Source organism: Eleginops maclovinus, chromosome 5, assembly GCF_036324505.1.
Source record: "Eleginops maclovinus isolate JMC-PN-2008 ecotype Puerto Natales chromosome 5, JC_Emac_rtc_rv5, whole genome shotgun sequence".
Lineage (NCBI taxonomy): Eukaryota > Metazoa > Chordata > Actinopteri > Perciformes > Eleginopidae > Eleginops > Eleginops maclovinus.
Window position 1 is genome coordinate 21,718,194 of NC_086353.1, and position 27,975 is coordinate 21,746,168.

The 27,975-nt window shown below is 40.9% G+C and overlaps 1 protein-coding gene across 2 annotated transcripts; it reads right to left on the reverse strand.

The window, feature by feature from the left end:
• Window positions 1–65: 65 nt before the first annotated feature.
• On the reverse strand, window positions 66–27,939 carry dok7b (docking protein 7b). 2 transcript variants are annotated; one of them, XM_063884708.1, is made up of 13 exons: window positions 27,804–27,929; window positions 24,087–24,162; window positions 23,924–23,969; window positions 23,061–23,158; window positions 20,813–20,963; window positions 18,232–18,432; window positions 11,781–11,900; window positions 9,057–9,164; window positions 6,838–7,754; window positions 3,536–3,607; window positions 3,368–3,413; window positions 2,544–2,678; window positions 66–2,368 (listed from the first exon to the last, which is right to left on the reverse strand). In XM_063884708.1, exons 2-13 carry the CDS (start codon window positions 24,138–24,140, stop codon window positions 2,130–2,132), a joined length of 2,187 nt encoding a protein of 728 aa, XP_063740778.1. In that variant the 5' UTR covers window positions 24,141–24,162; window positions 27,804–27,929; the 3' UTR covers window positions 66–2,129. The 2 variants fall into 2 exon arrangements, 1 of the variants encoding a protein (XP_063740778.1); XR_010165914.1 differs by lacking the exons at window positions 66–2,368; window positions 2,544–2,678; window positions 3,368–3,413; ... (7 more) ...; window positions 23,924–23,969; window positions 24,087–24,162 and adding an exon at window positions 25,859–25,994 and having other exon boundaries at window positions 27,804–27,939.
• Window positions 27,940–27,975: the final 36 nt, after the last annotated feature.

Consider the following 27,975-nt stretch of genomic DNA (forward strand, 5'->3'; position numbering starts at 1 on the left):
TCTGATCAATAGAAAATGAAGAATGCTTGGCAGATTCACGTAAGAAGCACAGGAACCTGAACATGTAACGGCAATATTTTAATAAGTAAGGTACAGACGCTGTCAACATACAAAGAATTATATCTCAAAAATAATACAATACATTTATCATCGTGGCATAAATAAAAGCAGTGACTATTTACAAATCCTGTGGAGGGAAGCAGCCCCTGTAGTGACACTAACAAGCTTTTTGGTTTCTCTAACTCTTCCTCTTGTTCCTCCTCACTGCTGCTGCAGCTACCATAAAAATAAATGATCGCCAAACATCGGACGATTTGTCATGATATCAGGAGAGAGGAGATACACAGGAACACACACAAATGCTTTTCCATTCATCAATCCTGCCCAGAAGCAGAGACATTGATTGGTCTAATGAATAACGCTGCTGTCCTGCACGGGCCGCACAGGCCTGTTTAATGTGTTCTGACCCATCTGTTTCTCTGAACTGCTTATTTCAATCCAAGGCTTTAGATCTCTGATGTGGAATGACAGCCGAGCAAGCTGGGACCCTTAACAGTCAATCGTAAGGCGCTTGATCTCGTTGATCTCTCACTTCTTGTTCAGAAACAACAAACAGAGCCATGCCCTCTAAAAAGAAATCCATCACAACACATCACAAATTGCCAAGCATAGCTGCTGTCTCCTATCTGATATAATATAAGCGGTAAACATAAGTGTTTGGAGGCTATTTACTCAAAATGAAGGCTTTTTATACCAGTGCTCAACAGTCACCTGAGAGGATCTTCAAAGAGGCAAAAGGTTTATCCTCCAAGCCAGCAGATATTAAGTGCCAGGCAACAAATGAGGAACAGTCCTGGGGTAAACGTCTGCCAGAACTGCAGAAAAGCACTCATTTAAGAATATAGAACTTTAACAGAACACAAAACACATCCAAGATGGCAGCTGCATTAGAGACTTCCCAGACATTTTCTTTTTGTCTTCTTTTTCTAAGTGGAATGGATTGTTTGTGACAGTATGGGTACACTGGCACAGCTGTGGGTGTGTTAAGTACAACAATTAGTTTGATTAAATGCAATTAAGCACTCAAGCTTATTCAGAGAGCTGCAAAGGATCGGCAGTGAGAACTATTTTGAAGTGTGGCGCTGGCCGTGGCGAGTCAGTTCGGTGGCCCTCGCCACCTGCTCTCCAGCTGAGTCAGTCTGCCCTCTCGGCCCTGAACATGCTCAGCCCCCACTCGCTGAGCTGTTTCCATGGCAGCGATGTTGAGGTGGGCGTAGCTGATGGAGCCCTCTCCTGGTCGGGACATCAGCGCTAAATGGGGAGAAAAGACAAGACATTGAACTGTGTTTCTAAATCACATGCAGGGACACATCAGTCATTGCGATACATACAGTTTTTTTATTACATTTCTTGAATTGTATTGGATAACTTCAAACTGTTAATAAAAGCGGATTTTAAAGTTACAACCTCGAGGATCTCTGTTTTGTTCCCTTTGGATGTACCCATGATCATCAGTGGTGATTGCAGGTGTGTGTTTGGATCTCACATCCCAGATATCCTTAACGGACATTTATTTAACTGGAAAATCTTCAACTTATATCTTTAGGGTGCTTCCTTAAATGTGCCTATTCTGAGAATAACATTTCAGGACATTTAAATTGTTCTGTGCCTTTTGTAAATTACTTAATTTTTCACAGTCCAGAAATGTGTGAAATTTAAAACATCAATTAGCACTAAAAGATGGTTGAATTAATGTGTGTTTTTCATGAATAAGGAAGGTTTTTCCTGCAGTGTAGAGGGTTCTTTTCTTTTTTGCAAAGAAAACCTTTATTTCTTGTAAAGCCGACAGAAACAGGTGAGCAGGATAATAAGCAGCACAAGCAGAATGCTCTAAACCAAACCAAATGTAGGAGGAAAAGTGTTTTGTTGGTTGGTCTTTTTCTGTGGTTGTGCGTTTGTAGGAGTTGTTTAACATGCTGATGATTAACATGTGCACAGGAAAAACTGAATTGTTCCTAAATCTATCAATAAGTCCTAATCTAGAAAGCTGTGTATGCTCAGAATGCATAAAGAGGTGAAGCTGGGATGCACAGCCTGACAAAAAGTCAATCTGATAGAAGCAGGAAGGGTCAGATGTGAAATGTCTGGGTGTTCTTACTGGGTCTGCAGAGCGGCAAAGAGTTACCTCTGACAGCGCCGTGGGGACTGCAGCCGGGCTCCTGCAGATCCAGCTCCGTGTAGAGGAGCTCTCTGGGAGTTCTAGCTGGCAAGGGGCTGATGGGGATGTTAACATAATTAACAGTGCTGTCAATATGGTGCCAACTCTCCAGGGATACCGGAAGAGCTTGACGGGCCGACTGGATCATACCTGAAGGAAAAGACAGCTGGTAAACTTGTTGCCCACATGAGACCGGACCAGCACGAGTAAGAGGCAGCATGTAAACAATGAGTTATTCTTGGTGGAAAAACACCAAGACAAATGTGACATATTATACAGTAGTATGTTATATATTGGAATCGTCATAAAGAGGGTGATTTGTTACCCCAGGATGATGTCGGTCTCACTGCCACAGGCGGAGGCGGAGGGGCAGAGGGGGGCCGAGAGGACCCAGAACTTTTGGGACCTTCACACTTCTCACCGACGTCATCCTGCTCCTCTCTCACACAGAGAGGATGATCTGGTTACAAAGATTTTAGATGCGAGTCAATTCAAGAACAAAGTGAAAAGGAAAAGTTACAGTTTAGTATCTCCAAATATATAAAGTGTAATAATTTATAAAATCTTCATAGGATTGTCTGTCGGAAATATTAGAAAAGAATTGTAGGAACTTAATGAATCTGAGAAAAACTGCATGGTACAGGATGATGCAGATATTAGGGGAAATAAATTAGTGAAGTTTATCAACAATATCAGATATAACAACATAACCGTATGTCGACATATCAGAAAAAAATCAAAGATTATAGAAAATATTATAAAACGTAGTATGTCAAAATTCAGAAAAATCCACATAGTATAGTGTGCCGAAAAGTGTGTATGGTAAAAAACATAGTATTTCTAAAAAAACTTCAAAATGTGTTATGTTGTAAAGTTTACAATTTTTGAAAAAACAACATAGTATAGTATAGCATGGCGACAATATTGTAAACTACAAGAATGTCAAAAATATATCACGGGATATAATAGTATGACAAAAAGGTCATAGTGTAATATATCATGAAAAAGTCAATGATACAAAATAAGCCATAGTATATTAAAAAATAAAGTGATGACAGAGTATTTTGTGCTGTGAAATTAAATGTACTGTTACTTTCCATCACGATCACTTATCAGACCCAAGCACACTTGTTGCATTCACACACACACCTTGTGTTTCCGCAGAGGCTGATAGGCCTGATGGTGATCTGGCAACCTAGAAAATAAATAATAAAGAGTGTTTTATTTCTTATTTTAAAATGCTAAATAGCCCTGCTTTCACCCTATAAAAGCTTATTTTTTAAACTCCTGGAAACCAATATGCCGATGAAATCTTACCTGACTCGAGCATCTGTTCCTCGCTGAGCGCCACTGCTCTGGTGTTATGTAGTTGTCCAACCCATGACCGCACTGGAGAGGAAAGAGTTCAGCGTGTTAATTGATTTTAACTGAAACATTCAGCGTTCATGGCCACAAAGAAAAACAGCTAATGTTCAAACTGGGGAGAAATCAGCTATGGAGAGGAGAGAGACAGAGGCTTCAAAAGGACAGATGAGGTAAACAAGGAAGAGCAAGGGCATGAGATGAAGAACAACATGTTTTGATGTAGAGCCAAGATGACAGAGCTGACATTTTGAGAGGTGCACTAGATAAAAGGCTGACCCAGACATGAGAAATATTTGACAACGTGTCCTAAATTACCCTTTTTCCTTCTTCCCATTGCAGCTATTTTGCAGAAGGCTCATGCCTCAGGATTAGTATCTGTCCCAAGGACATAATACAACTTGTGGACCGGGCTGTCGTCTCATTACCGACGTGAAGGATGTGCGCTTTTTGCAACATTGAACTGCTGACACTACAGAGATGACGAAAAAAGGAAACTTGTTATTGTTTGATACAACAGGATTCTCCTCTCTGAAGGTTTCCGTCCATTTCATCACTACTCATTAAACTTTCCCAGTCCCCTTTTGCTCTCAATCCCTCTTCCCTGTATAAACATGATGAATAACGAACATACACACTCCTACACAAGCTGTCAGGAATCACAAGACACGCTGCCTCCACTCCTGCTATGATGATAATTCACTCTATGAGGGAGGAAGCACTTTTCACAACCCGTCAAAAAATAAATTAGATATAATGTGGCGAAGTCTCTTCTGGGGGCTTTTGAGGTTTCAGACACCGGTATCAAAGGGAATACAAAACTGGCTCCAGACAGGTTTTTGATGTTAACCCACACCTAACTTTTTTTCTGGATCTGGTGTTTGATTGTTGGACTGGAGGCTAAACAGAACGTGTGGAAGAAACGGAGCAAACAAGCTGTGTACATCACATTGCAGTACAGTCTGAGTCATGTTTGGTCATGAAAAGCAAGTACACAAATGTTGTTGTGCTCTCTTTCCTCAGTTGTGGTAGTTGCAGTTTAAGATGCAAGTTATTCCCAGAATAAATAGCACGTTTATTTTATGGAGAAATGATTGTGTTTACCACTTTTCTGTCCCTGTGGTAACCACTGCAATGTTTTCAACATCCCCACGAGCCAGTGAGGCATTGGGTAAGAAACACGATCACAAAAAGGCACCCAAGAGAGTCATTAGCTTGAATTGCAAGTAGAAGTGTGTGTGTGAAGAGGCTGGATAATGGCCTCTGCAAAAATTCTTAAATGCGGCAAGGGCATAAGTTAGAACAACAGGACAAATGGAAGCTAAACAAAGCTGACTAAAACACACTTAGAGGGCAATAGGCTGAACAAAACTTTAAAGATTACCATACAAGTTTAATCATTCAGTTAAACTAAAAACTAACAAGGTCTAAACAAATGTGCCTTTCAACTCAACCTTGATATTTATTTGAAAAACTATTCACAGGGTGCAGGTTACCAATACTGTCAGGCTGAATACAGATCCTTATTTCAGGCCTTGTTGGGGAAAAGGATTTTAAATGTTTGAAAAGTTTGCCGTTGAAGTGTTCCAGGACTATCTATTTTCAATAATTCAACAAAGGGCGAGTATTTCATATACAAGTGATATACATCGTAGGAAAGAAGACATTCCTTTATTTCTAAATGTAGGTTTTATATGGGCATTGAACTCTAAATTCCAGATTGCTTATTCTACAGTTTTAACCATGCTAGCAGATTAGCACTATGGTCACCTATTTTGGTTGCTGTTGGTCTGTGACTGTCGACTGTTTTCCAAACTGAACTTCAGTGATCCTTTAACTTTCATCTAGGGCCGTCATCATGCTAACATGCTAAACTATACTGTAATGATGTTTTGTTCTTAACATCATTAGCATTTAGCTCAAAGCACTGCTGCACCTAACATGCATGTGTTAGTGGAGTCATCTGTGTGTTAGCCACAGGAGCGCTTTTAGCCTAATACTAATGTTAGCATGTAGCTAGTACAAGCCTTACAAAACAACCAGCATGGTTTAGGACTCTTAGTCTTGTTGTCTTAGTATCTCCACCGAGGAGATTAGGTTTTTGGTTTTGTTGTTGGAAGCAAGCTCGATCACCAAAAAACTACATGCCTGATTTTCATAAAACTTGGTGGAAGAGTGTAGCATCAGCTAAGGAAGAACCCACTAAAGTTTAAGCCAATCAACATCAAAGTGTGGATACACACATTAATATTAAATATTTCTGTTTACATTGTGAGACAGGTCATTTGGCATCGATGGAGGTCTGTGCTAGAGGGCCTTTCTGGCAGGCTACTGTATTCGCTGAGCTTCCTCTGTATTTGGAACTTGGGAAGTGAAGATTTGAAATGCATGTTCATGAAAACTACATGGCACAGGTTAGTTCTATTCAGTATCATTATGAGCCTTGACATACCCCTTATTTTGGACCTGCAGATGTACCTAAGATTGGATTCAAATATGCTAAAACGACTGAGGTGCTCCCAAATCTACTACTGTAGAAACATGTAAGTAGTTTGAGAGCAGAACAACACCAGATACATTCTTCAGCATACTAGAGTTTTAGCAGTGTGTTCAGAGAGGCCCTGAGTCTTGAATCGATAACCTCAGCAATATCTAAATCCTCTAATGCAAACCACTGGTCTACAGAGGAGCTCATTGTGACTTGTCAGCACAAGGGCTGTATTTGGATAAGATCTATTTATTATTGCAAGGATAGAGAATACCACTGTGGGCCCAATAAAGGGAAGCAGAAACATGAGGAAGAAATGAGCATCGGTGGGATCAGACCCAACAGCTGTAGAAAGAGATTAGCATTAACATGTTTTGTTTCTTTTGATAAAGACTACACTTACTACAAGTGTTAGCACGGAAACACAACTCCCAAAGAGACAGAGCAGAAGAGTTGGGAAATGCCTCCACAGTGCTGTGCTGCATTATGTGATGAGGAACATCTCTTTTCATGAATGGCACTAAATTATAACGTGACTAACCAAATCGCCTCAGTGTTTGCCTCTAGTGTTAAAGAGGTGCTTATAAAAGCAGATTTTCTCTGCTCCCACTGATAGAAAAATGTTTAAATTATTTATAACTGATCCACTTTACAACGAGGGGTTTTCATTTCAAACATCCCATCATACATTATTTAATGATGATCCCCTGATGTGTTATAATCTGCAAAATTGGCTGACTGGTTTATTGATTTGAGAGTGTGAAAGTACCTGTGTTTCTCCACTAACAGGGCCTCCAGATGGCAGCAGGGGCCTCGGTGTGGACCTCCCCTCGCTGTCCACAGAGGGCGCCCTCTCGCTGCCCCAGGTATGTGAGCACTGCATCATGGCCTGATGCTGCGCCCTGCTTCCTGTAGGGCTGATGCTCAACCTTTGTCCCTGACTCCACCCTGCGTCCACACTGCTCCTGCTGTCCCGGCCCAGCTCCGGGGGACCTTGTTGGACGGAGGGTTCCCTCAGGGACAGGCTCTGCAGCAGACTCCTGGGGGTGTCATAGCGCAGGCGGAGCAGGCTGGGGATTTGATAGTCCTCGCTGTGCCTCTGGGATGAACGAGAGCAAGATCTGGAGGCACAAGGGCAGGAAGTGGAGGAAGCAGGCTCTGGGGTAAGGGTGGTTGGAAAAGGAGAAGAAGGAGGAGGAGAGATGGGAGGCGGAGGATGAGGTGAAGAAGGAGGGTAAGGAGGAGGTGAAGATGGAAGATGAGCAGGTAAGCTGGCCACAGAGCCAAACTCCCCCTCGCCGCCCTGGCTGGCCATGTCCAGACTCCCGGTGTATGAGGAGCAGCTCCCGGAGTAAGAGGACTGACTTCCTGTCGCTACCCCAATCCCACTGTCTAATGAGCTCTGCCTCCCGCTGTCATTGAGACCTCGAAGGTGGAGCTGGGCGGAGGACGGACGGGTGCCGGAGCTTCCCATCACAGCAGCGTACAACCGGTCATCGGAGTCGGACAGGGACTTCAGCGTGGAGGAGCTGGAGGCCGTATCGGTGGAGATGTGCGGTCGAGCTAACGGCTCCGCCCTAAAGTGAAGTCTGCTTCCGTAGCTCGTATCTGATTGGCTGGAAGAGGAGCTGGAGATGCTGCTATGGTCATCTCCGGCAACAGATGTGCTGCAGCTGTAAGTGGAAGCTGCAGAAAGGGAGACAATTATTAGATCCTGATGATTAATTACCCAATATGCACAAACACACACTGAAAGGCATTAATCAGTCATCCACCACAAAGATGAACTACGACGTACAGAGTATTTAATCATTCAAATGTTAATTGTGTTCTTAATGAAGCACTAGGTACAAAATATTACGACAATGTGGAAACAGTTTTCAGTTGACTGTTCTCATTTGCTACAGTTCAAGTCTTTCACAATAAAGGCAGAAACCTTGAAGTTGTTTTTTCTGAAATGTTGTGTATGCTGTTTAATATGTAAAAATGAATCACGGGACCTTTGAGCCTAAACTTCACAAATGATGACTCGTACACACACACACGTAGTTATGAAAAAAACCTTCCCAGAATGGCCATATCAATTTGGAATAGTGATTAAGCCTTTGTATGCCCGTGCCCACGCTACAGCTCTGGAAAAAAATAAGAGACCACTTCAGCATTATCAGCTTCTCTGGTTTTAATATCTATAGGTATGTCTTTTTATTATTGTATTCTATAAACTACTGACATCATTTTTCTGCGTTGGAATTCAACAGACACTGGATTAGCTGCCATACAGGATAGAACTTGAGATTTAAGAAACATTTAGAGCGGTGTCTTCATTTTCTCCGGAGCTGTATGTATGATAGCATGCTCCAGACATGAGTAACTGCATCGGCGTCTGAAGCTCCTGAAATGATGCGTACTATCCCTCTGATACATTACAGGAGCCAATGTGAGTTTGCACTCCAGGAAGGACATTCAGAGAAGGATGAAAAATTTGGATGAATTTGATGTTCAAAAGCAGCGGTGAGTCTTTGTAAGTTGGGTAAGGTAGGTTTGGTTGTGTTTTTGTTTATAGACTCAGAAACCTTGGTGCGAATTGGTATTAGTACGATACAATCAACAGAAAATTGGAGTGCCTTGATGAAGTGGCATATAACTGCTATGTCCAGGGTTCAGATCCTGTCTTGGAACCTTTGTTGCATGTCATAAGCCTCTCTTTCAAATAAAGGTTGTGATGCTGTAGTGTTAGTTGATAAATGTGTGCATACTGCAAATACATATTTAATGTTATGCAGTCTCTTTAATCTTTTTCATCCTAATCTCTTATTATGTTTACTATAACATCATTTATTATGGCATTTTATCTCTGTTTTTATGATCATAAGCACTCTATGCTGCTTATCTTGCATTAGAGTTGCTAAAGTGTTTTATTTCTCTTGTTAATATTACAGAGTGCACATTGGATATATAACCTTGGGCGAATTTACCAGTATAACGTACCTGTGCTGCTGGCGAGGCTGCATTGAGACAACATGCTGAGCCTCTTCTCCAGCTCAGATGCCTCCAGGCTGAGACGCTCCTCTGCTAATGCCGGATCCGCGTTGGGATCTACATTTCGTACAGACATGCACACAGAAAATGAGAGCAGAAAAACAGAAGACATTCAGAATGACCAGACCCAGTTAAATGCATACTGTTCTTAAAGTTAAAGAACTGATTACAAGTTTGAGAAAACAAATTTGTATCTTTCTAAAGTTAAAGTTTAAAGGTAAAGCTCAGTCCTGAAGGATCTTTTGTGTACTGAAAATGTAATGGTGTGATGGTGTGAACAAAGATAGAAGCAACAGTTCAAGGGCAGTCACAATTGAGTCATTTCAGCAATAAATATGAAAACATGTCCTTGAATGTCTTTACGAAAACATCTCACACAACCAGGCCAGAACACTCTGTGTATCTCAATACAAAAAGAAACTTAAGGGTAGAAATGTTGTGAGGGTTTACTGTATGCATGCGTTAGCCACCTCCTTAAGATGCAGTGTGTGTGTGTGTGTGTGTGTGTGTGTGTGTGTGTGTGTGTGTGTGTGTGTGTGTGTGTGTGTGTGTGTGTGTGTCCAACTGTTAAACCCGCTTGTAAATTTAACATCTCCCAGGAGGTTAAAGGCGCCGAGGCTATCTGTTGGAACGTCAATTTAGTGTGAAACCCTGCCAATTACACACTTAATGCCTGCTATATATACACATAGTGTGTGTGTTTGCCAGTGTGTGTGTGTGTGTGTGTGTGTGAGCAGTGGGTAAGGGTGTGTGTATACTGTAGGTGTCAACAATCTAACCCCTGCATCTGTGCCTCTAGTCCGCAGCAGCATATGCTAAGGTGTAGATGCCAAGTTTCTTCACTACGCTATGTGAGGTGTCAGCTAACATTTGCTAACGTTAGCTCCGAGCTAATTATAGCTTCTTCATAGAACTGAATGCAGTAGGGTGAAGGTGGGCCTCAGCAGGCTGACGCAGGTTGGCTGAGAATAAATGTTCAGAGTGGCTAAAGATTAATCTGGGAGATTATGGAGGTGGATGCGGTTTATTAATATTTTCCATCAATCTGAGAGATTATCACTCAACCATCAACATATAGAGCTACACGCACCATTTGTTCTGACCTGTTTTTTAGTCATCCAGTCTTACAAGGCCTTGCATATGTGGCATACCTTATATATGTATACATAGCAATATATTTCTGTGTACTGAATTTTGCTACTACTACTGCATTACATGAAAATATCATGATATTAAACAAATCTACTCAAAGGTACAGTCTATAATACTAAAATATTAACATTTGTGTCCAATTCAGCAAATATATCATCATGATCCGCTAACTGTTTGTTTTGAAAACTACAAATCTTCTATTAGTAGGCATTTAAACTGTCGGTCCTATGGCAGACAATTACAGAGACGAGGAGTGAGCACTGTGTGTGTGTGTGTGTGTGTGTGTGTGTGTGTGTGTGTGTGTGTGTGTGTGTGTGTGTGTGTGTGTGTGTGTGTGTGTGTGTGTGTGTGTGTGTGTGTGTGTGTGTGTGTGTGTGTGTGTGAGTGAGTGAGTGTGAAAGGGGGAAAATAGGGCAAGTGTAAGGATAGAAGGTGTACAATGCCATTTAAAAATAATAATTATGATTAAGCATAAATCAAATGTCAACATTATGAACTAACATTGAATGAAAATATAGCCGGTTTAGTTCAGTTCAATGAGCCACACAACACTATTGCATTAGTAGAAAGGCCATGGTCGACGAGCAGTTAGGCAGTGGGTGTGAGGGGGACGGTAAATTAAATCTGACACTCGACAACTGATGGTGATGGGAGCGAGGTATTTGTGTGGAATCGCAGGCTCCGGCTTAAAGTGGATATACTAGCAAACAAAGTATGAAATATAGTAAGAAATAATGCTCATGAGGAAACAGAATGCCTCCAGCCAGTGTAACACAGTCATGTTGTTGTTGTTAATAGAGAACTCCCTCAGGAAATAAAAGACAAACAGACAGGAAAGTTATTCTGTTGAGAGGAAATTAATATGAAAAAACTTGGTCCAAGTTAAATAGTCAGTATTCAACTTTTAGATGGTAACTGACTCTGCAAAAAGTGTTGAGTGCAGAGAGCTAATGTCTTTAAATGGAGCATAGAAGCTTTATATTACAATATAAACTGTAGTAATTGTAGACATTTCTCCATTTTGGCACAAATACTCCATCTATTTGACCTTAAGCATTATTAAAGTGAGCTTAACAAAAAGTGCAGACGTCCAAAGCCAGGACAAGAACACGAGGCTTGGGTGTATTTCAGAGAGGGGGGCTCGTCTGAGTCTCCTCAGAGTTGTCACATCCTTGGTATTTGACCTGTACAACTTTTCTCTTGCCCATCTGTCACCAAACCCTCTGTCTACATATTTATGGCTTCAGAAATGCCTGTTAAATTAGCAGTACGTTACAATAGTACACAAGTCACACACAAAGGCACGACCCCTTAATCCAAACAGTGACCCTCGGGGGAGGTTTTAAGCATGTTGTGATTCTGCTAGCTTGGCGCCTGACACAAATGCTAAACATAAACACTAAACAGGCAGTAAACCTTTAGAACGGAAGTCACAGAGTCACATACCTCTGTGAAGTATTAGTATTAAGCCCTAGAAATACTCCTGGACATGCTTTGTATGCTCCTCATGAGTGTTTTCACCTGGCAGGACAGGTCGCAGGCCGTGAGGGGTCCTGCTGGGGGTGATGCCCCGGACAATACAGTCAAACAGGAAGCTGATCTTCTCTCCTTCTGAACAGGACAGGAAGAAAACACCGGCCCCTGGAAGTTGGATAGGGAGAGAAACGCACAGCACAGTCAACTAGAGATCAAATCAAATCAGCAAATGTATAACCATGAATCAGTTGTCTAATTATATACAGCAGAAAAACAAAACAGTATTATAGTATGATTTTATAATGCTAAAATACAGAGCCAAACCACATTTTTGAGCAAGGCCAAACAATACTCAGGGAGAGTCAGAATGTTGTTGTAAAGGCAAGGCTGTTCTTTGATGATGCAGTTCTTCTAAAGGTTACATAAAACGTCCTTCAATTCAGCCCCCATTTGGCTATCAGGCCCACACAGAAGTGGGATTCTTTGAAAACGCAAGACAAGCAAAGAAAAAACACTCATGAAACGTCAAAATCTCGAGAAATTGAAAAGACGTCACAACCTAAGCCATTACTCAGGGGTTTGGGGAACAGTTATTTGTTCTATGGAGCTGAGTTTCCAGCACATTTAAATAAAAAATGTTGCTCTTTGTTTTTTTCATCTGTCTTTAGATGCCCCAGTCAGCAAAGTGTCTTTGCTTTAAATGTAAATTAATAAAACTGCTCTTGATTAAAAGGGCCCTATTGTGATTCTTTCCTGTAGTGTTGTTTATAGGATTTAGTGCATGTAAATGGTGTAAATGGTCTGTTTAAATCCCTGTGTTCCCTCCAGAGGGAGTTTCTCTCCCACACACTCCACCCCCTGCCTGAAATGCCTCCATTGGACTACTTTTCTCCTATGTAATGACATCACTTTGTATCACTTGCGCTGTTATTGGCCAGCGCTCCAACACATAGAACATGATAGGCCAAGGTGCGGGACATCTGTGTGGTTGACCAATCACAGAAGAGCTAACCAGCTAACCAATCAGAGCAGACTGGGCTCTGGTTTCAGACAGAGGGGGAAAGAGGTGCTGCAGCACAGGCAGGATGAGAAAGATAAAGAGCTGGAGCATGTCCCAGTAGAGACAACCAATACAACTATGAACCTGAAGATGAGCACAATATGTCCTCTTTAAACAGCTGGACGGTATGTTTGTATTTATAAAATGGTTTTAAAAACTATTCCAATTGTCGCAAATAACATTAATTGTGTGAAGATATCACCTACCTCATTTATCAAACTATAATACTAAATATTACTTTGATTTAAGTTCATTTTATAATCTCAGAAGGACGGAGAGATTTTGCATTTAATTGAAAATAAATATTATTTAATTCTTCATCATTTTAATGTGTTTTTATTAAGCTACATTAATTAAAAACGTAAGATGATAAAGTAAAGATACAGCATTTTGATTTAGGGATGGTTTACATTCACTAACAGCTTAGAACTTTTCCTCAATGGTGGTCAGAAAAGTGTGTGCTTCCCCAGGGTCAGTCACTCCGCTCCACTCCGCTTACAGACTTTGTAAATTATGTGTTCGATGCTGTTTAAATTGGTTTAGAGCACCATTTAGTTTCTCAAGCTGAATAATTGAGGAGAGTTTTTTGCTTGAATCATCACTGAGCATTAAATGTAATGGAAACCTGATAGCTCCATTAGCTGTTATGCATTACAGTATTTTCTTGAGTCAGTGAAATGCTCAAGCTGCTTATCAACTCATCAGCTCAGTGAGACTTTCACAACGGGGGAAGATGCAGTTTGACTTAGGCTATTAGCTGGGATGAAACTTGTATAAAAGCCATGGTTTCACATAGTGAACTCTAGACGTCATAAAAGTTTACAAAACAGAAAGAAAATCAACGAAGGCTAAAGATGTTCTCCTTTTAAATCCAAATGATTATCTGAACTGATTGAGAGACTTTAAAGAAGTTGGTTCTTAAAATTCAACAGTTTTATAGAGTATGTCAGGAAGGTGTTCAGATATTTATGATACACACACTTCAAGACCTGAGGAAGCCCTTCTGAACCACTTTCAAAAGGGTACAAGGTACCAGATGGAATCTCCTATGGGAAATATCTGGATATTTAGCTGCTAAACACCCCACTATGTTCAGCAGCTAGCTTGTCGCTAACTTGCGTAGCCTGTCGGTTGTTGCTGCGCAGGTATTGAACTGTGAAAAACAGTTAAAAATGTTTACGGACAATAACGTCAAAGTCAAAGTACACTTTATTGTCAAAATGTCCACGTGTTATACATACAGAACATTTAAATACCGTTTCTGACAATCCCACAGTACAAATATAAACAAGAACATATAACATAAAATGCGGTATGAGAGCCATGGGATTGAACTAATTAAGTGAACCAAAAAAACCTGGAAATAAATATTGTCGGCTTTGCAACTATAGCTAGGTATCCATCCGAAAGTATTACAATTTATCTGAAAATTGCCCCCAAATAAAATCAAATGAATGATTGTTTTTATCTATGCAATTGTTAGGAGTTGTTCCTCTAAGTAAGCAATAGTTTAGAGAGACATTTGTCCAGTCCGAAAACACTGCAAATGAAAACAACAAAACAAGATGACAATATTAAAAGAGAGCCAGATAATCCTCACAGTGAGAGACAATGCAGAATGCAAGTCTAAGTTATAGTTTTATTTTACTCCTTAGAGAACAAGGAAAATACTCAAGATATTTTCTGTTGGTGCAGAGCTAGTGAAGTCTTGAGCAAAGCGCTTTTTACTTTTCTCTTGTGTGACAAAAAGCATCTCCAGAAGACTTGAGAAGCTTTGTCTCTTCACAAGCAATTTTGTAAAATAATATAAGCCTTTGTGTGGGAATGTCATCATAAACAAGGGACACATATTTTAGCATGAGAGAGAAGATCACTTGTATTTGTTTGAATAAAACAAGCTGTAATTCTCATTTCTGTAATTCTGTAGGGCGGTGGTGGCAAAGTCCATAGGGGCATGGCCTGGGAACTGGAAGGTCACCAGTTCAAGTCCCCGAAAGACCAAGTGCCACCGTGGTGTCCCTGAGCAAGACACTGGTTACCTACACTGCTCCCCGGGCGCCGTACATAATGGCAGCCCACTGCTCCTAACACTAGGATGGGTCAAATGCAGAGGCCGCATTTCGTTGTCCTAGTACTTGTACTCTGTGCAATGACAATAAATTTGAATCTTAATCTTAATCTTAATTTGTAAGGACATTTTTGTCAGTTAGACATGTCTAACGTCCTCATATTTCCCACAAATACGCTGAGTTCTGCTGCAAGGCAGATTATCTTAGAAGACGTCGACCAATGTTTATATTGATAACAGAAAGAAGCAGCTCTCCTGTCAGATTACAGCCAGCAAACAAAACCTCTGCCTATGTTAACAGTGTTTCTAAATGTTGTGCAACTATCTACAGCAACTATAATGACATATTAATGGCTTTTATCCAGGAGGACTCAACAACATTTTAACCTCTGTGGTTGATTCACACCTTAATGCCACATGACATTAGATAAGTTGAAGCTGCCTTTTACTTTGTACATCTAGAAACGTCATGATCAGGTTTAAAATAGACACTGTAATGACAAACATCCTCACACGTGCATGGACATACTACTGTACTACAATACGAGGTGTGAGTGTGTTAATGCCTGCTGAGAGAAATGGAAAGATGGCTGAAATAGCATGTCATCTTAAAGTCGCTTTTATCTAGCTCACAAGGCTTCACAGCCATCCAACCTCAGCAGAGGATAATTCCTTATTGTGTCCGCATGGGGAGTGTGAGCGAACCCGATAAGCCGGAAAATCACTGCCTAGCTAAGAAACGCCTTTGCTCAAACATCATCGATTACACAACGCTGTGGCCTCACTATCACATGGAATGGAAGCCGGAAGACTGATATCAATGTGACCTGATTCCCCAACAAATGCACGCGAGCAACAGATGAAGACTCTAGCTCAACTGCTTAGTAAAAGGCTTTGCATTGTCCACTATCCAACCGGACTGTTGGGTCTGTCTTCAGCTCTGCAGCCAGAAATGGTTTTCTCTGAGGCACAGCTGACTTTGACAGTGCAGCTGCAGAAGTCAAGGGTAATATATTTGTATACAACAGCATATGATGGCAGATGCACCCGCGTCTGATTTGCTCGAGCAACATACTCTAGGGAAATGATGGACTTGGGAGGCTATCACATATTGGCATTGGTTCAAATCAGAATGCTTAAAAAGTGCAACCTAAGATGCTGAAGTAATTGTATATCTGCTCATATTTGGACTGACCAGCGCGGCAGTAACCATGTATTCAAATATATTGCATGATTTATAAGTACCCATGTTTCATTTTGTTAAATGTTCCCACAATGCAGCAGCTTCACATCAGCCATGTCCCACTGATTGTTCTTATGTATAAGTGCACAGAGACATATTTGCAAGGTTTGTGTGTAAATATGCAAGAGAAATTCTGCGTTGGATGCCTAGCACTGGTATGTCTCACATAAACTCAAGAATTACAAATAAACATGTTCAAATGTAAGCTAACACTATGCTTGACCTTGCACTCATGCAAGGCATTTCACTTCCCAATTTGACTCTCCCATCTTTTTCTTTCTGTCACTCTGTTCATGCAGACACGTCAAGAGGGCCTCTCAACTGCCCCGGCGACGAGCTGAGGAAGATCACTGTGGGACAGCGGTAGTCAGCCGGGGCTATGTGATTGGCTGAGTGACCCCTTCAGGGGAGGCTGGTATTTATAGCCACTGTTCATCAGAACAGTGAAACCAGAGCCTGTGGCCCACATGGTTATTCCTGTAGGAGCCATGAGACTGTGAGCACACACACAGACAGACCTCACATACAGGAACTTTCTCCAAACAGTCACACAGCTGTTTAATGAAGAGATCTCACTATCATGAGAGGTGGAGAATATCATATTCTGTGGTATTTCAGTAAGATTAGGAACAGAGCAGATTTGTCAATGTAGTTTTTCTTACAATGAATACTTATGACTCCCCACATCACACGAACACACACCCGTAAAACATAAAACTGCTTCACATTCTTTGCATTCATGCCCACATCAACTGGACATTCAGAAGATACCTAGACCTTAGCAACCAAACTGACACACACACACACACACACACACACACACACACACACACACACACACACACACACACACACACACACACACACACACACACACACACACACACACACACACACACACACACACACACACACACACACACACACACACACACACACACACACACACACACACACACACACACACACACACACACACACACACACACACACACACACTAGAGTATGGTGGGTTCACACAGAAAGAGCATTTTCTTATGTGGATAAGTTTACTCTATAAATTGTGTTGAATCCCAGGTTTCTCTATGAGTCCGTTAGTGTTAAATGACAGATCTATCAACCTTTAAGGAGCTTTGAGTGAAATGAAAAGGAGTTTTTTATTTATCCAGTGAAAGTACTTTGAAAAGTGGAATTTACCCACTGCGCTGCAGTGGTTGTATATCACACGGACAAGCTGCTGGTCCAGCGAGTTCTCGGTTGGTTAGACTTTAAAGTTCACTCCCTCTCCCTCTCACACTGATCATCAGTCTTTGAATGGATTTTGTTAGCCCTCGAGACCTGCTAATAAATGGATCTGTTTTCTCAAACAACAAGCGTTTTTCCAATATTTGAGGACATCTTTTAACCTTTAATTTATGGAAGGGAACAAGCAAACTCAGAATGTTTATGGAGTAAGAAAATGCTGTTGCTGTTTCAGAAGTTATTTGTTTGTATCCGTAGGAAGAGTTTGCAGATAAAAGACAAAGGATCCATTATGACAAGTGATGTGTGTTTCCATTTGACTGCTAATACGAAATGCTAAGCGTTGTGGTGCTTCAAATGATAGATCGAATATGGGTTAAAACATAAAGTATTTGATGATGAGTGACAGATATAATAACATATTTCAAAATCTGACGTTAACCATTACTATCTTTCATCATTAAGCTGTAGCATAGCTCTTGCAGATGGACACTAACCTTACGTGACCTTGGTTTGGACAGACATAACACACACTTCAATACCATTGCTTACGTGCAATATTCACTCAATTTATTAATGTTTTTACTGGTTCTTTTTTTTTAATTTTCACTTCCTTTTTTGAAATGCCGCAACGTATGTTTTACCATCAATATGTATTTATCTGATTTTATTTGCCTTTAATGCTTTCATTTTTTGGGGGATAAAAGATTTCTGATTCTGATGAGACAAATACACTAACAACACACTCAGGGTATGTGAGGAACTGTACATTGGCCAGGGCGGTTTTCAAATTATTAGTGTTAATGCGTTGCCCCTTTTGGCTGCAGGCCACATGTATAAATTCCTACAGCAGTAAAAGCCTCTCAGTGCATGGGTTACTCACAGTATCCGCAGCGAGTCCCCCCCTCGAACACAAATCCGTTTGGCACCGCACCATATCGACGCAACGCCGACAGCTTCCAGTGGCCAATGACGACAGGAGGAACACCTCTGGTGAGGACCAACAGGTTGTTGCACAGGTGGAGGGAGGCGGGGCCGCTCTCCAGTTTGGTACCTGGCTCCACATTCACACATAACCTGTGGACTGAAGGAGAGAACAGGGCAAAGGTTTGAAAAAGAAGAGTGTGTGAACAGACAAATGACGATAAGGGAAGTACTGTTAATGCTAAAACACATGCATAGGACGCATTTATCTAAAAAAAAATGAAGTTAAATAATAATAAAAACTCAACAGAGCATATCGAAAACACACATGTACAGTGTCACTGATGGCTGTTGTAATGAGGATTAAGCACTGCTTTAAGCTCTGCTGCCTGCAATTTGTCATCGCTCGGTAGGTGCAGATGGCACTTTCTTGGTGCCAAAGTCTGTCTCCCCTCTCACAGATAAACACATTGCACATTGATGTATGTGCTTCACCGCTAGTAGATAGGAGATTTTTAAACAAGTGATAGTTACAGGAAATAATTGGTACAAAAAATAGAATTGTAAAATGTAAAGAGACACCATTTCAAATAAGTGTTTATGTTCTGAAACCCTTCTCTTCCCTGCAGAACAGACTGAAGGGTTCTGCTCCAACTCCTCTGCAGAATGGTTTGCATGGAGCTAAACATTTAAAGATGAAGCTGAGGGCAACACCGTGCTAGCATGTTGGTTTACTGATCTAAAGCAAGAACTTTCTAGCATAATGAAATGATGTAAAGCCAAAGGCTGCCTTGAAGAAAATCAGTCAATTGGTAAATGTTAACAGCAATGTGAAGTGTTCACAATTTGCAAGAAGGGTAAATTAAAGTGAAATGGTTTCAACATTGGGGACAAAACTGCAGGGATGAAATAGATTTTGGTCGGGCAAAGAAAACTGTGGGGAATAAAGATAATAGTGTATGTGTTTATAATGGTTCTCAGCAAAAGGAAGCAGAGCAAGAAACTGTGTTTCTGTAGTTAAATTGGGATTCTTAGCAGTGGGTTTTATATTGGAAGATAAAATATGAATTGCGCTGTGGAATTTATTCCAACAGTCAGGAAAAAAGGAAAGCACAAAGGAAAAAGAGCTGGGGAATGTTGTCTGATATGTGCTCTTAATAAAAGCAGAGACTGCTGTTCATGGTTTTTGAAAGATAACATTATGCGACATTGAGAATGGAAGCAAACGCTTGTGTGTAATAAGATTGGGGGAGGATAGAGGTGCAGCACAAGACATTTTATTGTTCAACTCATATTTCAGCTATGATGTTCAGCTAAAAATCAGACTGCAATTCTTTAAAATATTCATGATAATGGACATTTTTCAATAAGACAATTTTAAAATGCTTTTAAAAACTTTGGAAAGAGGTAAAAAGTGATTTGTGAAGGCCAAAGTTAGAATTATAAGCCATTGCAAACTTGTAATTGAAATCCGGGGATTTTATTAATAGATAAAGTGCACCATTAAGCTGTTTGGCATGAGAGCAGGTGGAGCAGCTCAAGTGAAAGATGGTATCATCAATACAAGAGATTGACTCTTTTTACTCTCAGGGGAGTCTCTCAGGGCAGCAATAAAATACTCTAGTATTAAAAATAACCCTTCAGATGCAGTATTTCCTTTAAAAAAAGAAAATTGCTTGCATGCAATTCTACACCTAGAATAATATCAAGAAAACCTTAAAGGTTATAGAAGGACAACTCTCTATAGCACAGTTCAAGCGCACACCTTTTTTTCCTCACTGCTTTCCACTGAACACAAAGTTGTAAAGTTGAGACAGCAGATCCTGCAGATAAAGCAGAGCCCAAATGATGGAGGACAGATGTTATCATCATTTCTTTGTTCCCCTCTGACAAGGAACTTCCAGTGAACTGTGTTTTGCAGTCTGGTTATATGCAGCATATGCACCTTGTTGACAACCAATTACAAAGTACTAGAGAAGTTTTTACCGTACATGCATATGACCACATTCTGGGTTTAAGGCAATAAGAACTAGGTCATAGAGGTCATGGAGCATCAGATGTCACTTTAAACGAACAATACTGTTAGGAATCTTCTGTCCTTGATCAAAACAGTGTTTGCTAGGTGGAGACTAAATGGAGAGGCTACAAGCTAACTGCTTATATTAGCTAATCTTGTTTTCTCTGACAACTCAAGATCCAGACATCAGATCAACCAAAATCCTTCATCCAGTTCACATTAACGGTTACAATGGTCCAAGAATGCAGCAGTGTAATGCAAAACCGTGGCTCAAAGCTGGATAAAAAGTTGACAGGGGACTTTAGAGCTTGATTAAGCAATATTTGAGATACTAACGTTAATTCAAACGCTCCTTGAAGAATAACCAAAGAAGGCTGCTTATCAATAAAAAAAACAACCTCCTCTTCAGCTTAAGCAACGCTCTGGGATTCCTCTGATAACTGCAGCTTACTGAGCCCAGTTTCCCCTTCAGTGCATGAATCCTTCGCACACTTTGACATCCACACAGGGCCGCAGCACTGACCTTCTCCCAGGCTGTAGCGAATGCGAGTGTCCCAGGCAAGCAGGGTTTCTCGGCTGTTGAAGCCCAGGACCAGCGTGTGTGCCAGGCAGAGGATGGAGAGGCTGTAGGATACCCCATCGTATCCGGGGCCCGGCTCCACCCCACAGATACCCTGAGGGGAAAGAGATAATCACACTCAGAGATTACTTTGTGTATTCTCTTTTACTCTGTAGCTAAGCTAATTCTAATCTATTAAATAGGACATATTCTTCTCATTTTCAGGTTCATATTATTTAGTGCCCCTACTGGGACATGTCTCCATGCTTTACTGTTCAAATAGCTCTTTATTTTTCTCATACTGCCTGTGGTGCGGCACTTCTGTTCACCCTCTCTCTGAAACCAGAGCCCAGTCTGCTCTGATTGGTTAGCTGGCTGGCTCTGTTGTGATTGGTCAACCACTTAGAGATGTCCGGCCCTTAGCCTATCACAGACAATGTGCTGGACTTTATGCATATTTTAACATTAGAAGGACCTTTTCATGATAAGAATAATTTCAGTTGGTCTTAGGTCAGATATTTTACATGACTAAGACGAGACGACGACGAGCTAAAAATAGATTTAGATAATAGATAATAAAAACTATGACGAAATCTATATTTTGTTTTCGTTGACGAGACGAGACGGGATTCAAGTGTTAATGGTGGACTATCGGACATTCAAAATGCAGGATATTTTATTTTCCCCAAATTCTCCGTCTTCTCTGTCAAAATACATCCCTATCATTGGTTGAATTAGTTGGCATTCTGGGAATCTGCACACGTCACTCACATCCCTCAGCTACAAGTGATGATGTCCAAACAGTGAGAAAATAACAAGATGATGGCTTCAGCACAAAAAGGCTTTGGTCGTGTAGTGTATTAAATCTATTCTTACATACAGTTAGTTAAATCGGTTCATAATACAGTTAGTTACTCTCTGAGGTCATAGAGAGTGCAGGGAAGATGTCGTTCAGGGGCCATATAGTGGGCAATCGGATGTTGTATAACAACCTCTGAAATACATTAGGGGGCCCTATGAACGGATACACGTAGTGAGGCATACATTGTCATTGATTACCTCCTGTGAGAACACACAGTTTGGACACGCACACACATTTTCTTCTATAAATTGTATGCAAACAGTTCTGGGAACCTCGTATTACCCGTGTTGGTGTATGATACTATGCTGTTGTAATAAACCTTATTATATACAAGCTGGTGTCTCCGGAGACTTCATCATCTTCACAAACATCGCTACAAGATATACCTCAGTCGGAAAAAAAGAGACACACTGACTGCACTGTTACTGCGGGAGAAAGAGAGACGCCATGTGGCTACAAATTAGTTGGGAAGAATACGACCAACCTGAAGAGACACTTGAAGGCACACCATCCTGCTATTTATGCAACGTTACGTTAGCTAACTGTAAAGATACATGATAAGTTATGCTAACTAAGCATATCATTTCGCTAACGTTAAGTCAATATTACTGGGCAGTCGGCAACTAGTGGCAAATGTGCTAGTTAGTCATGTTGGCTTAGCCTTTCTTGCAAAAAAGTGTTCAGTTTGCGGTAGCAAAGGAATGAGCCTGGCTTCCAGGCTAATGTTGGCTGGGCTTGCATTGCAGTAACTATCCAGTCACACTGTTTTTTTTAAGATTACGCAGCAATTTATTTGGAAGATGTTTGTGTACGGTTTCTTAGCTCTAAGGCCAGGTAGACATATAGCCTATACGCTAGTTGTATTGTGTTATAACATAATTAGAATCTTCAAAATCTGAACTTGATATTATTGATATTACACAAGTAAAGTGTTAAGAGAGTGAAAAGTTGCTTAATGAATTTCAACACTTGATACGGTCACCTTGATTCCAATTTCAGATACCTGTATTCTAACTGAATTAGTTTAAAGAGAGAAAAACATTTTGACTAAAAGTTGACTAAAATATAATGATTTTTCATCGACTAAAACTGGACTAAAATGTTTTGAGTTGTCGTTGACTAAAACTATGAAGGATAACAATGGCTAAAATTTCACTAAAACTAATAACCATTTTCATCTAAAGACTAAATCTAAAATAGCTGCCAAAATGAACACTGATGCTTACAATGTTTGCAGTCTTATTTTCTCCATCTATGTGGCAGCAGGTGAATGATGCAACATCATTAAAAAGTTGTAATAACTCTGCACTTTAGAACAGAAGCAAAAAAGCCATAGGCAGCTGAACATACCTCCAGTGTTACATTGAGCCTCTCCTTGTGGCCGCTGCCCTTCTCCCTCTTCCCTTTCTTCTTCTTATTCTCTTTGTACACGAGCAGAGAAAGGCAGTCTGAAGCAGAGAAACACAGAGTGTTTTAAAGTCCATTTTGAACTTCATAGCACAATGTAGAATAACATCAGAGTATCTTTTTTGCAATCCCTGCTGCCTCTGTTTATTGAACAGCTGCCAAACCCTAAAACAATGAAGTGATCCAATTGCACAGCTGATGATATTTCAAGACACAGACTATGAACACACACATTGCAGAGTAACCTACATTTTATACCTAATTTTTTCAAGGTTACAACCGTATGCTACATCTTGAGTCACTTGTTTATGTATGCAGAGGGGCACAGTGTGTCCTCCACACAGCATCTCAAGTGAAACTCAATCCTGTTTTGAGACATGCTGATAGCAGACAGAGACCTCTGTCAACACTTTTGCAATGTCACACTTTACGTTTTTTGCTGGAGGGCTTTCAAATAAATTAACCTGGAATCAAACTGGCACTAGAAAAAGATTTAAGGTCCATTTCAGTAAATTTGAAGGGTGCAGGGATTAATAGTTTGTCTGAACATTTTAAAAGGTGAAGTTGGTCATTTCAATCAATTCAGTTGCGTGCCTTCCCCACGTGTTGACGCGGAGATGATGCGTTATGCGCTCCTGCAGTGGCGCACAGCCAAGTGACCAATCGACACGTTTTTATTAGTTTAACAGCTGAAAAGCAGAACAGATTGGTACCAAATGACACAGATATTCTGGTCTATGTGTAAATGTGCACATTTAACGTGGAAATAATATGAATCTAAGTGGTGTGTACCGCCACATGCCTACCTGCGACCGGAGAGGGCTTCCGAAGAACGACGCACCGACTCTTCCACTGTGAGGGAGTTTGTAGAGAATGTATACATTACAAAATGATTCCTATAGGTGTTGCTAAAGTTTGGAAAGATATGTTAAAGTTAAAAAAATAAGACGACAATTGGAAAAAAATCACCTTTTTTCCATCTCTAAACTTTACTTGTCCCTCCGCGACAACTGTATCCGTCATCTTCTGTCATGGTTCCGAGCAGCTGTGCGTGTGTGTGTGTGTGTGTGTGTGTGTGTGTGTGTGTGTGTGTGTGTGTGTGTGTGTGTGTGTGTGTGTGTGTGTGTCGACTCTCCCCCGGATCAGAGAGAGAGAGAGAGAGAGGGGAGGTCACTTTTCAAAATAGCCTTTACAGTCCGTGCCCCACCGGCAGACTGCTCCCTTTCTCGCCGACAATCAGACCCCCGAGGCGGGCAGAGGCGGCAGCCTCCCCCCGCTGGCCCCGCACAAGTTAGTACAGTTGTCATCGCCAGTCAAGTGTTTGTTGTTTACGATGGAGCTAATTCGATTAAAAGCGCATAACTTGCGCACCTTTCACTTAACTCGTGAATCTGGCTGTGAGCCGGGTGTTAGACAGGGATTCAAGTTGCATTAATGTTAATCAGTGAGGCCTCGGCTCTGGCTGTGGAAAGCCACTTTAATCTGTGAAGGCTGGCACCAGAGTAATGCCAATAAAGACATGTAAAACGAGCAAATTAGCTTCAAATCCCCAAGAATAAATAAATAATCATGCAAGATTACTAGCCAAGAAAATACTTTATTATGTGATGTATCCACTGAAGGATTTTCGAGGGCAGATAGGAAAAAGGGGCAAAAGGGGTCGATGTTTCGAAAGATGCAAGTGTTTACCAGGAAGCGAAGGTCTAACAAATGCTTCCTTAAGGTTGCATTAGGGGAAATATGGATCCTATATTAGGATCTGACATTTCAAAAGATTGACCCACACAGAGGACTGAAAGTCTGAATAGTTAAGCTACAGCTTCTTGGTTGACTATTTGCAAGGGCTCCAACTTAAGGGAAGAGCAACACTAAGTCTCTGGAGCTACAGATTTATTTCGCAAAACATAATCAAATAACTTCTACTGTTGCAAGTATTCTCCCACTATGGGAAAACAGCTAGGCCTAAGAAGTTCATTGCTATGTCCCAATTGTGTACTACATGCTCTCTGCGCACAGTATGTAGCTATAGATACTACATATTAAATACAAATATACTATACTTTATCAATCAAAACATGAGCTGCAAAATATCAACATGCCTGTTCCCTTCGTATGACAAATGCCAATTCCACTTCACAAATAGCAGCAGTTTCTTCTTGAAATACTCAAAGTACAAGTTTTTTTTTTTTTAAATACTCCACCATTCTGAGAACAAGTATGTATAATGGAATTGGGACACAGCCTTTGATTAATCTCAGTCTGCTGTCTAATAGCAGCCTTGGTGTTCAGTCTGGCAGCTGCACAGTCGTTGACACTGAGCCTCCACTTGAAACCTTGAAAACGTCTCAGCTGCCGGTCGGAGACGACATCATCAGGCCAGACAGTGTGAGTCACCTTAATGTCGGGCTCCTCAAACGAAGGTGGCTTTCAATTTACTGCGGTCTATCTGCCCTTTGCCCTCGCTCTGCTCCATCTGTCTCCGGGCTGTGACCATGGAGGGTAAGTCTGAAGTCTGGTACACTGCAGACCTCATCCTGCTGCCACGGCAACGCAGCTCCAAGGCCACACCCTCCCACTTCCTGTCCAACTCCGAGCCCTGAGAACCCCGGAGGTCTCGGGGCCCTCTGTGGGCTCGCCTGTTGTCCTCTTTGTCAGTTGTGGCCCTAATATTGTTCAAATCCAACGCTCGTTTCGGGGTGGAGTGGTATGAAGGTGACTTTGATTTGCGACGTGAACGAATAGGAGGCCGTGGGGGAGGAAGAGGAGGAGGCGAGGGAGAGGGAGGGGTGGGGTTTGAAGGTATCGCTCTTCTGTTGGGAATTTTGTTACCTCTTCCTTCTCCTCTTTCCCTGTCTCTCCATCTGCTTCTGTCTTTACCTGAGGAAGAAGAGGCTGATTTAAAAAAGACAGACAGACATAAATAAAAGAAATTACAAATAAAAGAAATAAAGCACTCACCGGCACTGCAAGCCAACCATCCAACATGCAGGGAAGAAATCACTCACGAGAAACGCAAAATAAAAAGCAAACCTGTTTTGTCTGTGGTGCAGTGAGAAATACAATTAAAAACCCAAGAACACCCAGACTAAAGCTAGAGGATATCTTCATCCCACGGTATGTTTACGAGTGAGAAATTAAGAAAAAAAAAAAAATCACATTCTGTCAAATTCAGTGAACAATCCCACTCTGACAGCCATGAGCAGCCTCTAGCCAACTGTTGCAACACACACACAAACACACGCACACACACAGTATTCAGTAGTTGTGCGTGTGTGGCTGTGTGTATTTATTTGAGTGCCTGTGTGTATTTCTGAATGTGTCTCCATCTCAGTACAGCCTGCTGCCATCTACTGGCTAACTTTTAAGTAGCCTCTATTTGATTAATTATTAAACCTGCTTCATCTGCTGATTTATTTTAAATGTACCAACGATAACAGGTTTTTCTTATTGTAGACATTTGCATGCCACAGCAGGAACAGCCCATGCATAATTAATAATAATGATATACAGCCATTGTTGATGTTTTTGGTTTTAACTGCTGTAACAAGTCAAAATGTCTCCCGTGACAAACACTTGTCAGTGTCAGTGAAACTAAAGAATAATGGAAGTTGGAGGATGGATAAAAAAGCTCTCACTGTTGTTCTCATTGCCAGGTTTCAAACAATTGTAATGCTAGCAGCATGCCTGTGCGGACGGCAATGTCAGACAGAACTTTGGTGCAGATAGTCTCAGATGAATAGATCGGCATAAAATTGGGTTTAGACAGGAAGACTTTAAATAACTTTGAGGATGCCTTTAAGCAGATTTAGGCATAGGCTATATTTCATGGAAAAGTAAAAAAAAAAAAAAGATATGCCATCATTTGCCTCCTTTTAACAATCATTTCTTTCAATCATCATCCCGATCTTGAGTCTGAGGCCAAGGCCATTATTAAGTGTCAATTATTTGTTAACTTGTAAATACCTGTCACATACTCTACTGTAATTTGAGGCCCTAAATGAATTCAATTAGCCACACTGAGCCTTTGGCTATGTTAGCAGTGGGCTAAACCATTAGTAACCTTTCCCTCATCTCTGAAATGCCTCCCTGGTATTTTTTAAATTTGATTTTCTTTTCAGATTCCGTTTTTGATAAATCCCAGTTTGTTGAAGGGTTGATTTACAATTTGGGCAGTTGTGCAAATGCGAATAGCAACTTTTTACTGCAAAATTTAGCATTTGTTTTTGCAGAGCAGCCTATGAATGGCCTCGTTCTGAATCAATTTTTCAAAGGAAGTTCACATTTTCCAAGCTTTGCCTGAGAGAGTGGTTGAGGGTAACCAAAAAAAAAAAATAGTGAAATGGAGGAGTTTGTCTAGTTTTCTCTCAGATTCCTTGAGTTACAATATGCTTAAGCAAACATTAGATCGCTAAAAATCTAAAAGCTAACTACGGAAACACTGTAATAGCCAAACATCACAGTGTTCGCATTATTAGATTCACTTTATTAAACCCAATTTGGGAAATAGTTTTGTTTCAGCAGCATGTAAACAAGACACTGTCACTGTAAGCCTGTTAGCATGCTGACGTTAGCATATATTTTGAGGTTAGCTTGAAATAACCTCGCAGCAGCTAGCATGGCGGTAGCCTGGTGAATGTTTAGATAAAGTTACAACAGTATAGTAGCCTACAGGGTCATCCAACTTACCGACTGAATGTAAGATGTTATGAGTCTGAGAAAAATGGCCCTTCTGAGGTTTGTGTTTTAGAGGCTTATCTTAACAAAGGAAGAAGTAATAATGTAATTAGAATGAGTGTACAGATCGTTGGTCCACAGGTGTTCCCACTTAATGCCTGATTAGAACTCTCCCCAGGACTGT

Coding starts and splice junctions, on each gene's coding strand:
- dok7b (XM_063884708.1), bottom strand. CDS start 24,140: ATGACGGATACAGTTGTCGCGGAGGGACAAGTAAAGTTTAGAGATGGA. Junction 9,165..11,780: donor CCTGCGACCTGTCCTGCCAG/GTGAAAACACTC, acceptor TACGAAATGTAG/ATCCCAACGCGGATCCGGCA. Junction 2,369..2,543: donor GAGACCGACATCATCCTGGG/GTAACAAATCAC, acceptor CTTTTCCTTCAG/GTATGATCCAGTCGGCCCGT.